This window comes from Microcaecilia unicolor, chromosome 6 (genome assembly GCF_901765095.1).
Source record: "Microcaecilia unicolor chromosome 6, aMicUni1.1, whole genome shotgun sequence".
Classification (NCBI taxonomy): Eukaryota; Metazoa; Chordata; class Amphibia; order Gymnophiona; family Siphonopidae; genus Microcaecilia; species Microcaecilia unicolor.
In genome coordinates this window covers 14,138,254-14,152,105 of record NC_044036.1, presented here as the reverse complement: position 1 = coordinate 14,152,105, position 13,852 = coordinate 14,138,254, and the positions used below count along the sequence as shown (strand labels likewise).

At 44.8% G+C, this 13,852-nt stretch overlaps 1 protein-coding gene across 1 annotated transcript in view; it reads left to right on the top strand.

Moving 5' to 3' along the window:
- The first annotated feature begins 8,216 nt into the window (after positions 1-8,216).
- The window catches only part of LRRC41 (leucine rich repeat containing 41), a 43,796-nt gene continuing 38,160 nt past the window's right edge, over positions 8,217-13,852 (top strand). Inside the window, exon 1 of the mRNA XM_030206578.1 lies at positions 8,217-8,443. Within this exon, the coding sequence (XP_030062438.1) occupies positions 8,341-8,443 (103 nt within the window). The 5' untranslated portion in view covers positions 8,217-8,340. The remainder of the gene's footprint in view (positions 8,444-13,852) is intronic.

The window sequence follows — 13,852 nt, the reverse complement described above, 5'->3', positions numbered from 1 at the left end:
TTAAGGTGCACCGAAAAATGGGCCCTGCTGGTGTAGGTGCGTGGTTTGGGTGTGCGCAGATCCATTTTTCAGCACACCTGTAAAAAAGGCCTTTTTATAAATTTTGCCAAAAATGAACGTAGGACAAAATAAAAATTGGCGCGCATCCATTTTGGATCTGAGACCTTACCACCAGCTATTCACTTAGCGGTAAGGTCTTCAGTGCCACAGACAGCCCTGCCATATTTTAAAAATGGCTGCCGAGACTGCCGCTGAAGTCTCGGCAGCCATTTGAGACGGAGTAGCGGCAGCGGGCAGGAAAGAGTGGGATTCTTTCTTGCCCCTGCAGCCATAGAAGCCACTACAGACTTTTACGGTCTGTGCCCTGAGAAAGGCAGGGACAAATCAAACTCGGGTATACATTTAAAGTAGCACATGCCATGTAAAATTAGTTTATCTTGTTGGGCAGACTGGGTGGACCATTCAGGTCTTTATCTGCCGTCATTTACTATGTTACATCACCAGGGCGAGCAGCAAGGTAGATTGTAGCACGCAGAAGGGTAATAGCATTACTGCGGTGGTGGTGGGGGCAGGTTTTAGCACAGTATAAGTCGGGGGGGGGGGGGAATTTTGGCACAGTGTAAGTTATCACAAGGACAAAAAATAAGAAAACCAATGAACTGCATTACAGGCTTACAGCCCATTTAGTTATGCTAAAACAAATGAGAGACCTGCATGAAAGAAAATATTTGTTTTTATTATGTTAACTTCTGAAAGCCTTCGTCATGGGGCTCATAATAGATTTCACCAGTGTAGGAGCTCCTATGTTAATCCTGCAGACTTGAGACAGCCAGACCAGTGCTGGAGTTCTGTACCATTCAGCACAAACCTGCTAAGAGCCTTTTGGTACAAAGACAATCATCCTTTTTTTTAGTGATGGCAGACAGAAAAGATGACAAAATGTCATCACATCTGGATGACATTGTTGGAGCACCCCAGGAAGGATGATTTTCATGTTTTTCTTGTAGGTTATTATAACTTAATCCTCCATAACCCATTTAATAAAATATACAGTAGACACACTTTTTGAACAGTCTACAAAACAGCCCTTCGTTGTCTAATAACCCTTGAAAAGACAGAAAAGATGACAAAATGTCATCACATCTGGATGACATTGTTGGAGCACCCCAGGAAGGATGATTTTCATGTTTTTCTTGTAGGTTATTATAACTTAATCCTCCATAACCCATTTAATAAAATATACAGTAGACACACTTTTTGAACAGTCTACAAAACAGCCCTTCGTTGTCTAATAACCCTTGAAAAGAACTGTGTCACCCACCGATTCATAAGTCAAAGGACAATACTTGTTCCCTCATCCTCATCAGTCAATAGTATCCTAAGGCTCAAATTCTTCTCAAAGCATCCATGTACAACAAACCTTTTGTATCTTGGTGCTCTGTGTTGTACTAAAAATAGCACACAAGTACATTCGCATCACTTAGTCATGCACTTAATTTCACTCTTGAGTAAAAGGTATACTCATTAATATATTCTGATATCTTCCTACTTGAAATTTTTACAGAGAGGAACGAATATTTCCAGAAGAGACCACAGCAATGCAAGGTGTTATTCCTCCTGTGTTTGCTCTTGGAATTTTCTCTTTAGGGTGAAACATTGTGAGAATAAGAGTTTGCATGACAGGCATACTTCGTGTCTTTTTGATGTGCAGTGTTGCTGAGGTGGCGGGTTGAGTATTCAGAGACAGTGGTATTATGGAAATAATAACTTTGTTTTATGCAGTGCATTTTTTCTAGCAAAAAAGGTGCTGACACTCAAATGCCAGGCCACCGTTCAGGGGTGAGGTGATCACTGAGGGACCCACCCCACAATGGCTAGGCCCCCTGCAACCACTCACAGAATCTATAAGTACATAAGTAATGCCATACTGGGAAAAGACCAAGGGTCCATCGAGCCCAGCATCTTGTCCACAACAGCGGCCAATCCAGGCCAAGGGCACCTGGCAAGCTTCCCAAACGTACAAACATTCTATACATGTTATTTCTGGGATTTTGGATTTTTCCAAGTCCGTTTAGTAGCGGTTTATGGACTTGTCCTTTAGGAAACCGTCCAACCCCTTTTTAAACTCTGCTAAGCTAACCGCCTTCACCACATTTTCCGGCAATGAATTCCAGAGTTTAATTACATGTTGGGTGAAGAAAATTTTTCTCCGATTTGTTTTAAATTTACTACACTGTAGTTTAATCGCATGCCCCCTAGTCCTAGTATTTTTGGAAAGCGTGAACAGACGCTTCACATCCACCTGTTCCACTCCACTCATTATTTTATATACCTCTATCATGTCTCCCCTCAGCCGTCTCTTCTCCAAGCTGAATAGCCCTAGCCTCCTTAGTCTTTCTTCATAGGGAAGTCGTCCCATCCCCGCTATCATTTTAGTCGCCCTTCGCTGCACCTTTTCCAATTCTACTATATGTTTCTTGAGATGCGGCGACCAGAATTGAACACAATACTCAAGGTGCGGTCGCACCATGGAGCGATACAACGGCATTATAACATCCTCACACCTGTTTTCCATACCTTTCCTAATAATACCCAACATTCTATTCGCTTTCCTAGCTGCAGCAGCACACTGAGCAGAAGGTTTCAGTGTATTATCGACGACGACACCCAGATCCCTTTCTTGGTTCGTAACTCCTAACGTGGAACCTTGCATGACGTAGCTATAATTCGGGTTCCTCTTTCCCACATGCATCACTTTGCACTTGCTCACATTAAACGTCATCTGCCATTTAGCCGCCCAGTCTCCCAGTCTCGTAAGGTCCTCTTGTAATTTTTCACAATCCTGTCGCGAGTTAACGACTTTGAATAACTTTGTGTAGAGCCTGAGCTTTTTCATTAAAACTTGGGGTCCATGGGTCAATTTTAGCAGACAATGGAAAAGGTGCCGGTACTCAGTACCCCCAAGTACCCCCTAAAAAAAAGTACTGGTTTTATGGATCATTTGAGGGAGAGATATACGTAGCTGCTACTCCTCTCCCTCCTTCAGTTGGAAGAAATTTGTTGAAATTAAAATGTTTGTTATTTTCATTGTCTTTCTTTATTGTTTTTGATAAAGTGAATATGTTCTTGAAAATGAAGTGCCAGTATATATATATATATATATATATATATAGTGGTGGATATGTGGAATGCCCTCCCGCTGGAGGTGGTGGAGATGAAAACGGTAATGGAATTCAAACATGCGTGGGATAAACATGGACTCTTAGCGGAGATTAGGTGGTGACCGCCAGTAATTGTGAAGCGAAACGGGTGCTGGGCAGACTTCTTCAGTCTACACCCTGATGGTGACTGAATAGATATGGATGGTCTGGAGTGTAAATTTTAAGGGGCTTCAGAACTTAGCACAAGAAGAGTGCTGGGCAGACTTCTACGGTCTGTGCCCTGAGAATGGCAAGGACATATCAAACTTGGGTATAACATAGTAACATAGTAGATAACGGCAGAAAAAGACCTGCACGGTCCATCCAGTCTGCCCAAGAAGATAAATTCATATGTGCTACTTTTTTTTATTTGTACTGTCCTCTTCAGTGCACAGACCGTATAAGTCTGGCCAGCCCTATCCCCGCCTCCCAACCACCAACCCCGCCTCCCAACCACCAGCTCTGGCACAGACCGTATAAGTCTGCCCAGCACTATCCCTGCCACCCACCACCAGCTCTGGCACAGACTGTATAAGTCTGCCCAGCACTATCCCCGCCGCCCAACCACCAGCCCCGGCACATACCATGTAAAATGAGTTTATCTTGTTGGGCAGACTGGATGGACCGTACAGGTCTTTCTTTATCTGTTGTCATTTACTACGTTAACTTATGAAAACCACTTGCCTCTGAAACATGCTGAAAACAGAATAATCCATTTGTACAAAAGAGATGAGCTGAAGATGTGATTCCATGTGCCCCAATGAAAGGAGAGTTTAATTTTATTTCCAATCTTTATAACACCAGGCCTCCCAAGGCAGATTACAACAGTAACCCATCAGTAAACAGGATATCCTCACTGAAATTTGGCCATGTATTACTGTATTGTATAGAACAGTATAGAAGAAGGAACACCGAAGTGGCCTAGTGGTTAGCATGGTGGACTTTGGTCCTGGGGAACTGGGTTTGATTCCCACCGCAGCTCCTTGTGACTCTGGGCAAGTCACATAACCCTCCATTGCCCCAGGTACAAATAAGTACCTGTATATAGTATGTAAGCCACATTGAACCTGCTATGAGTGGGAAAGTGCGGGGTACAAATGTAATCATAAAATAAAAATTAGTGCTGTTTCCACCAGTTACAATAATTTTTTAAGCAGTTTTAGTGATATTCAGATTTATTTAATTATATTTATATCTACATATGGAAAGCTTTCAAATAAATTAAGAAGCTATCGAGTAAAAAAAAAAACCACAAAAACTTGTGTTCTCCACCTTTTAAGACACTGGGTGAAAAAGGGGGTGGGGTGGGAGAAGTGGGAAGGAGAAGAGAGATGCTGGACATGAGGGAGTTGGCAGGTGGGGGCACCAGAAACCCTAGCACTGACCTCGTACTGAGCCACCTCCCTCAGTATGTCTAGGGAGGGCTAATTTGTGTCCTATTTTAGCAGCACCCCAACAATTTGAGTCATTCCACCTTGTGCTGGCGCTTCCTGCAGAAAATGTGGGAATCGTTGTCTTCCAAACTTCTAGCCTATCTATATATATAAAACTCACCCTCAACGTTCTATTTGCACTGACGTCACTGAAGCCAGGTTCGTAAGTTTGAAGCTCTGAAGCCACAGAAAATCACAGTCTGTGGGCCCCGCCCTCGCGTCAAACGTTATGACGTTGAGGGCGGAGCACATTCTCAGCTCCAACGCTGTACTGCACTGTAGCTCTGCTCCGCCCTTGCGTCAAAACGCGATGACGTCGAGGGCGGAGCACACGGGGGGGGGGCTTGCCAAAAGGGCCAGGGTCACACATTCGCACGGAGGCTGCAGGGTGGCCGGCGACACACGGAGATACAAAGGGACGGAGGGGAGCCTTGCTAGCGCCCGTTTCATTGCGATTTGAAACGGGCCTTCCTTACTAGTATAAAATGAATAGTGATGCCCAATATAAAGATATGTATTTTCATAGTTTTAAAATGTTGTAGTTTAGGATAGTACACTGCAGGAATCATGCGTTCTCTTCTGCTAGTAAAAATCTGCCCATGAATCGTTTAATCTATGCAATGTGCTAGAGCTATTAAAAACTCTGGAAACATTTCCCCAATTTGTAAATGGTTTAAATTTGATAATTTATCTAAACACTCAGCAACCTCCAGTGACCGTAAGAACGTTTCCTCTAATCTGCTCATTTATTATCTTGTTTTATGCTTCATATTTCAAGCGTTTTGTTCCTCTTTGTACACATATGCCTACGTTACATGTTAATAACAAATACAATTCGGTTCTATATGACTTTTGCACTATTGTATTGTTAAATAACCTTACTTAACCGGTTATTTAAGAGGAGGATTGTGACATTTCTTGAACTACATGGAATGCGGGACCCGCTTCACTAGTGGCAGGTCGTGTCAGACGAATCTGACTGTCTTTTTCGACTGGGTGACTAAACAGTTGGATGTGGGAGGGGCGCTTGATGTGGTATACTTGGATTTCAGCAAAGCCTTTGACACGGTTCTGCACAGGCGACTGATGAATAAATTGAGTGCCCTCAGTATGGGACCTAGAGTAACAGATTGGGTTAAAAATTGGTTGAGTGGTAGGAGACAGAGGGTGGTGGTAAATGGAGCTTGCTTTGAAGAAAAGGATGTTGTCAGTGAAGTACCGCAGGGATCGGTCCTAGGGCCAGCTCTTTTTAATGTCTTTGTGAGCGATATTGCGGAGGGGCTGTCTGGTAAGGTTTGCCTCTTTGCGGATGATACTAAACACTGCAACAGAGTGGACACCCTGGAGGGTGTGAATGACATGAAGAAGGACCTAGCGAACCTAGAGGAATGGACTGATACTTGGCAACTGTTTAATCCCAAAAAATGCAGGGTCATGCACCTGGGTCTCAAAAATCTGAGGGAACGGTACAGTATAGGGGGTGTAGTGCTTCAGTGTGCAAAGGAAGAGCGGGACTTGGGGGTTGTAGGGGTATTTACCTGAGATCTCACCTTTGCTGGTCTTGGCCTATACAAGCCTGAACTAACAATATGAATTCTACAACCTGAATACATCTGTTACTATCAGAATCCAGCTTTCTTGCAAAGGAAAGTTACTGCTGAGCCTTGCAAGATTACTTCATCCAAGGACACATTCTTTGTTGCCAATTAGCCGTTATCTCCTGGGAAGATTGTGGGAGAGAAACACAGGGCTCCAGGAGTATCTGAGCAAACAAGGAGTTTGCATACCATCTATAACGAAGACGTTCTTCATGCCCTTGAAGCTGGATAGACATTATGTCATCGTATGTGATTGGTCCATAGGTATCATCTGACGCTTGGATACCAAAGGTTTGGACTGAAGAAAGTTCAGGGGTTGGAAGGAGAACACCAGAAGGAACACGAGAGGACTTGCAGGTGGATAGAAAGCTCTAAAGAGAGCAAGAGACTGTTTTCCTAATACCAGTGAACTGCATGCCTTGTAACCAACTCAAGGTTAGCTCGGCCACCACAAGGCCCTACTGAAGACTGTGTAATCTACATTCAGAAATTCAATTCTTGGACCTATTCCTTGACTGAGACTCACTGAGACTTCAGAGAATCAGAGGAAAAATCCGTTTCTCTACCATTGGGAGTCTGTGTCAGACTGCAAGGTGAGATGACAGGATTTATTACCTATAGTCAAGGGGATAGTTAGTCCTTGGTTTTTGTCTGAGACAGATAGGTACGTCAGGACTTCTGGTCTGTGTATTCAGCTGATCTCTGTGTTTTGTATAAGACGTGTAATAAGTTCTTATAAGGATTATTAGGATAATCAGATGGTAATCTATTTTGGTGATAATCTAATTGTATAGCAAGTTATTTTTGTATTTTGCTTGGCACTTTGCTTCAGAACTATTTATATATATTTTTCTTTACATAATAAACCATAATATATTTAAGCCATGGTTTTGGTCCTATTTCACAACAGCTAGCATGTCATATAGGTTACAGAGGTACCCCCCCTAGACACGAGTTAATTTAATTGCTATCTGGTAATGTTATCTGATAAGTACTTCTAGCTTGCACTACAGGGTGATTGTGTCTGACGACCTTAAAGCTTTCAAACAGGTAGAAAAAGCGATGGCCAAAGCCAGAAGGATGCTTGGGTGCATAAAGAGAGGCATGACTGTAGGAGGGGAAAAGGAGGTGATAGTGCCGTTGTATAAGTCTCTGGTGAGGCCTAATTTGGAGTACTGCGTGCAGTTCTGGAGACCGTACCTAAGGAAAGATATAAACAGGATGGAGTCCAGAGGGCGGCTACGAAATTAGTAAGCGGTCTTGAATGCAAAAATTATAGGGACAGGCTTATGAACCTCAACATGTATACGCTGGAAGAGAGGAGGGAGAGAGGAGACATGATAGAAACGTTTAAATATCTCAAGGGCATTTATGTACAGGAAGAGAGCCTTTTCCAAATGAAGGAGAGCTCTGGAATGAGGGGGCACATGACGAAGTTAAGAGGGAATAGGCTTAGGAGTAACCTAAGGAAGTATTGTTTCACAGAAAGAGTGGTGGAGGCATGGAATGGCCTCCCGGTGGAGGTGGTGGAGTCGAAGACTGTTCCAGAATTTAAAAAGGCATGGGATAAGCATGTGGGATCACTTAGGACCAGGAAGAATTAGGGGTTACAGAGGATGGGCAGACTGGATGGGTCATATGGCCTTTATCTGCTGTCACGTTTCTAACCTCAATAAGATCATTCAATAAAAAAAAAAAACAAACTTTGGAAACATTTACAACACTTAGAATTTCAGAAGATTCTGATACACTAAGAATTTAATGTAGTCAGAAAAAACATAAAAAAAAAAAAAAAAACATCACTTGACGCATCCAATGAGGGTGCAGCTCTTCTAGATGTAGCTGGACCAATTCCACCTGACCTTCTCAAAATGGCTGCCGCAGCGTGTCTGCGACCTATCCCACAATCCCCAAACTGGAAATTCCCAAGATGGCCGCTAACCAAAGACGCTACACGTCTGTCACGTGACGCGGGCTCTGTTTACCTGACCTGCCTATGATGGCTGCGCTCTATGCTAGTGCTTTAGGAAGGGTTCCCTCTTAGGAGCTCGGCCGGTCCGTGAATGGGTTTCCTTTCTGTGCAGGGCTGCAGTGAGGAGGAGAAAAAGCATGGAGGAGGTGAAGAAAAATGCCGGAGGCATCCCCACTCTCTTTCTGCTGTGTGGCCGAGCTGTAAGTGATAACATGGAGATCCTGGAGCAAGAAGTCTGGGGTAAGAGATGCCAACTGGGTCTCCATGAGACCCTCACAACGGTACCAGGGAAAAACACTGTTCTGTACGGACTCCCCACCCCCAGCACCACTCGTGCACCAGGGAAACACCCAGCCCTGCACGGACACTCCACTACAGCACTGGTGCACAAGGGAAACACCCAGCCCTGCACGGACACCCCCTACACCACTCGTGCACCAGGGAAACACCCAGCCCTGCACGGACACTCCACTACAGCACTGGTGCACAAGGGAAACACCCAGCCCTGCACAGACACCCCCTACACCACTCGTGCACCAGGGAAACACCCAGCCCTGCACGGACACTCCACTACAGCACTGGTGCACAAGGGAAACACCCAGCCCTGCACGGACACCCCCTACACCACTCGTGCACCAGGGAAACACCCAGCCCTGCACGGACACTCCACTACAGCACTGGTGCACAAGGGAAACACCCAGCCCTGCACGGACACCCCCTACACCACTCGTGCACCAGGGAAACACCCAGCCCTGCACGGACACTCCACTACAGCACTGGTGCACAAGGGAAACACCCAGCCCTGCACGGACACCCCCTACACCACTCGTGCACTAGGGAAACACCCAGTCATGCACTCCAAGAGTCCTTTGTTAAAGGTAACGGCACAGCTGAAATTCTGGTTGCTTTGGTGAACACAAAGTTTGTTTTCTAGAAAAGAGTGTATAGTGCACAAATACAGTGAATGTCCTCACTTTTGTTAGTGTAAAACATTAGTACAGGGAGTTCTCCACGCAGTATTCCAGTGAGTATATTAGCCAAGTGTAGCTAGAGAGGGTGAGGTGTCCAGTGCACCGTGGAGGTAATTCTATAACGTTTATGCCAGGTTACACAATGATTGCACTAATGGCGTATGTGTGCACATAAGTGCATAAATGCCAGAATTCCTCTAGTGCTATTATCTAAATATGCACACATCTTAGATAGCGTGTATTTTGCAGGTGGGTAGGCACAGAAGTGGAGTTGGAGCAGAAAATGGGCAGGACTCCCACTTAACACGTGTAATTTATACAATGCTTTAAGACTGGCACAAGTTCTTACCTATGTGTATCTAACCTGTTACGTTAGTATTCTAGGAAGTAGACGTGTGCTTTCCTCTAGAATGTGCTGTAGTCGGCACTTTGTTAGAAATGTTTGGGTTAGTCTTGGATTTCAGCCATCCTCATCATGATGCATTATGGGACCTGCAGCATGTGGGCACAGTGAAGGACTACAAATGGGAATGGGACTTGGAGTGGAGGAGTGGCCTAGTGGTTAGGGTGGTGGACTTTGGTCCTGAGGAACTGAGTTGGATTCCCACTTCAGGCACAGTCAGCTCCTTGTGACTCTGGGCAAGTCACTTAACCCTCCACTGCCCCATGTAAGCCGCATTGAGCCTGCCATGAGTGGGAAAGCGCGGGGTACAAATGTAACAAAAATAAAATATATACAATTGGAGATTCTACATGGAATGTTGCTACTATTGGAGATTCTACATGGAATGTTGCTATTCCACTAGCAACATTCCATGTAGAAGCCTGCGCGGCCACATTGGTGATCTGCAAGGGCCGACCTCTACATGGAATGTTGCTAGTGGGACTCTGGGCAAGTCACTTAACCCTCCATTGCCCCATGTAAGCTGCATTGAGCCTACCATGAGTGGGAAAGCGCAGGGTACAAATGTAACAAAAATAAAATAGATACTATTGGAGATTCTACATGGAATGTTGCTACTATTGGAGATTCTACATGGAATGTTGCTATTCCACTAGCAACATTCAATGTAGAAGCCTGCGCGGCCACATTGGTGATCTGCAAGGGCCGACCTCTACATGGAATGTTGCTAGTGGGACTCTGGGCAAGTCACTTAACCCTCCATTGCCCCATGTAAGCTGCATTGAGCCTACCATGAGTGGGAAAGCGCAGGGTACAAATGTAACAAAAATAAAATAGATACTATTGGAGATTCTACATGGAATGTTGCTACTATTGGAGATTCTACATGGAATGTTGCTATTCCACTAGCAACATTCCATTTAGAAGGCTGCGCAGGCTTCTGTTTCTGTGAGTCTGACGTCCTGCACATACGTGCAGGACGTCAGACTCACAGAAGCAGAAGCCTTTGCGGCCACATTGGTGATCTGCAAGGGCCGACTTCTACATGGAATGTTGCTAGTGGGACTCTGGGCAAGTCACTTAACCCTCCATTGCCCCATGTAAGCCGCATTGAGCCTGCCATTCTGTGTTTTTTTTTTCATCCTATATAGAGGTCCTTATTTGTACCTGGGGCGATGGAGGGTTAAGTGACTTGCCCAGAGTCACAGGGAGCTGCAGTGGGGAATCAAACCCAGTTACTCAGGGTCAAAGTCCTCAGCTCTAACCACTAGGCTACTCCTCCACTCAAATCCCACACTGCTTTGTGTTGTAAAACCAGGCCTGCCCAAAATAGTCTCCCTCCTGGAATTGGGAAATTTGGCAACTCTGCTGTCAGGGTCCACAAAATGGCTGGATTAAACTAAGTAATAGACCTCTGCTTGTCCGGTTTTAAGCAGATTGATATTTATTTTCAACAGCCTTTTCATCTCTCTCATCCCTGTCTCTGTCTTCCGTATTCTGTCAACTCATTTGTTGTTGTTTTTTTTTTAAACTTCCGGTTAACCCTTGTTTTCCCAGGCTGTTAGTATTTCTTTTCCATCTTGTCCTCCTCCTCATTTCGTGACAGCTTTCCAGGTTCTTGCAGTGGTCCTCTCCCTTAGACTAGTTTGCCAGGAGGCTGGGTCAGATCTACGCCAGTATCCTGCTTCCAACGTAGCCAATCCAGGTCACAGCTACTTGGCAGAATTCCAAAAAGTAGAACATGCCTGCCGATCCCAGGAATGAGTGGTGGCTTTCCCCATGACTGTTTTTAATAGCAGGTTATGAACTTTTCCAGGCACTTGTTCAAACATGGGAGTCCTGGATAAGGATTTTGTCTTATTTTTTCCAGTCAAACACCGCGGTACCCTGAGGCAGTACTTCGAAACTTTGGCCGGAGTTGGGCCGTGGTTGGTGTCTATTGACTGTTTAAAGCTAAGTATCAATTAGTGAATTTTCACACGATATATAAAAGTTTTTTGAGCACATTTAGCCATACTTAAAGAGGTTTTTGCCCATGATGATTTAGGGGACCTCCTATGTTGATATAATCAACGATAGAGTGTTCCTCTAGATTTTGAAGCTTTTCCTCTAATTTAGGAATACGTACACCAGATATTTGATATAGCTGATTTTTTCTTAAAAGGGATCTGGGTGTCGTCGTCGATGATACGCTGAAACCTTCTGCTCAGTGTGCTGCTGCGGCTAGGAAAGCGAATAGAATGTTGGGTGTTATTAGGAAGGGTATGGAGTCCAGGTGTGCGGATGTTATAATGCCGTTGTATCGCTCCATGGTGCGACCGCACCTGGAGTATTGTGTTCAGTACTGGTCTCCGTATCTCAAAAAAGATATAGTAGAATTGGAAAAGGTACAGCGAAGGGCGACGAAAATGATAGTGGGGATGGGACGACTTTCCTATGAAGAGAGGCTGAGAAGGCTAGGGCTTTTCAGCTTGGAGAAGAGACGGCTGAGGGGAGATATGATAGAAGTGTATAAAATAATGAGTGGAATGGATCGGGTGGATGTGAAGCGACTGTTCACGCTATCCAAAAATACTAGGACTAGAGGGCATGAGTTGAAGCTACAGTGTGGTAAATTTAAAACGAATCGGAGAAAATTTTTCTTCACCCAACGTGTAATTAGACTCTGGAATTCATTGCCGGAGAACGTGGTACGGGCGGTTAGCTTGACGGAGTTTAAAAAGGGGTTAGATAGATTCCTAAAGGACAAGTCCATAGACCGCTATTAAATGGACTTGGAAAAATTCCGCATTTTTAGGTATAACTTGTCTGGAATGTTTTTACGTTTGGGGAGCGTGCCAGGTGCCCTTGACCTGGATTGGCCACTGTCGGTGACAGGATGCTGGGCTAGATGGACCTTTGGTCTTTCCCAGTATGGCACTACTTATGTACTTGGGATTCTGAATGGAATCTTGTTACTCTTTAGAATTCTAGAATCTTGCTACTCTTTGGGGTTCTACATGGAATGTTGCTACTCTTTGGGGTTCTACATAGAATGTTGCTACTATTTAGGTTTCTGTCAGGTACTTGTGACCTGGATTGGCCACTGTTGGAAACAGGATGCTGGGCTCGATGGACCTTTGGTCTTTCCCAGTATGGCAACACTTATATACTTATGTTTGCTCTTTATTATGTTTTAGAATCTTTTAAACCTAGACTAGCCGTTGAGCCGCTGCAAGGCCCCCCCTCCCCATCCGCCGCTGGGTGGGGGGGAGTGGTGGCGGCGACCTTGGGGGGGGGGGGGGAGCGGTAGCGACGGCGGTTTCGTCCCTCCCCTTGTGCAGTAGAGACCCTCTCTGTCCCTCCCTGTCATCACGTATTGACGCGGGGGCAGGACAGAGAGGGTCTTTACTGCGCATTTGCGAGTGAGTTCGGTCACTCGCCGTTTATACGTTCGATATGCTAACTGCTGTTACTACATCTTAATGAGTTCCAAAGCTTAGCTACTCATTGAGCAAAAAAATATTTTCTCCTATTTGTTTTAAATGTGCTACTGTGTAACTTCATAGCACTTTTTGAAAGATTAAACAATCAGTTCATGTTGACCTGTTCTACTCCACTAAGGATTTTATAGACTTCTATCATATCCCCCCTCAGCTGTCTCTTTTTCAAGCTGAAGAGCCCTAACCTCATAAGTTTTTCCTCGTATGAGAGAAGTTCCATCTTCTTAATCATGTTGGCCGCCCTTCTTCGAATCTTTTTTTTAATTCCACTATATCTTTTTTTTGAAATGTGGTGACCAGAATTCCACGCAGTACTCAAGATGTGGTCTTGCCACAGAGCGATACAGAGGCATTATAATATTGTCTTTTTGTATTCCTTTCTTAATAATTCCTAACATCACCCCATGCTGAAGTTCTGCAAGCTGTGGAGCTTTGTGCTTCCTTCTCAGCTGGTGGGGATGAATGACCCCACGGGCACTGCCGCTGCTCATCTTTAATTGGAAAACATTGGAGAGCCTCACCACAGTAACACAGTAAATGATGGAAGATAAAGAACCGCATGGTCCATTCAGGTGGTCAGAGCTGCGGCCACTACTCTGTGTGGGACCCCAGCCACCCATGCTTAAACAGTGGTTATCAAGTCATCATATATGCATCCAAATATGATGGAGTCTTGGTTATAACCGTGTATTATCCCCGAATATTGCTGACAGTATTCAACTTACCAGTCAAGATGTCTTCCCTCCTCATTGAGTTGCACGGCACCCTCACTCGCACTATGTGATAATAGTGA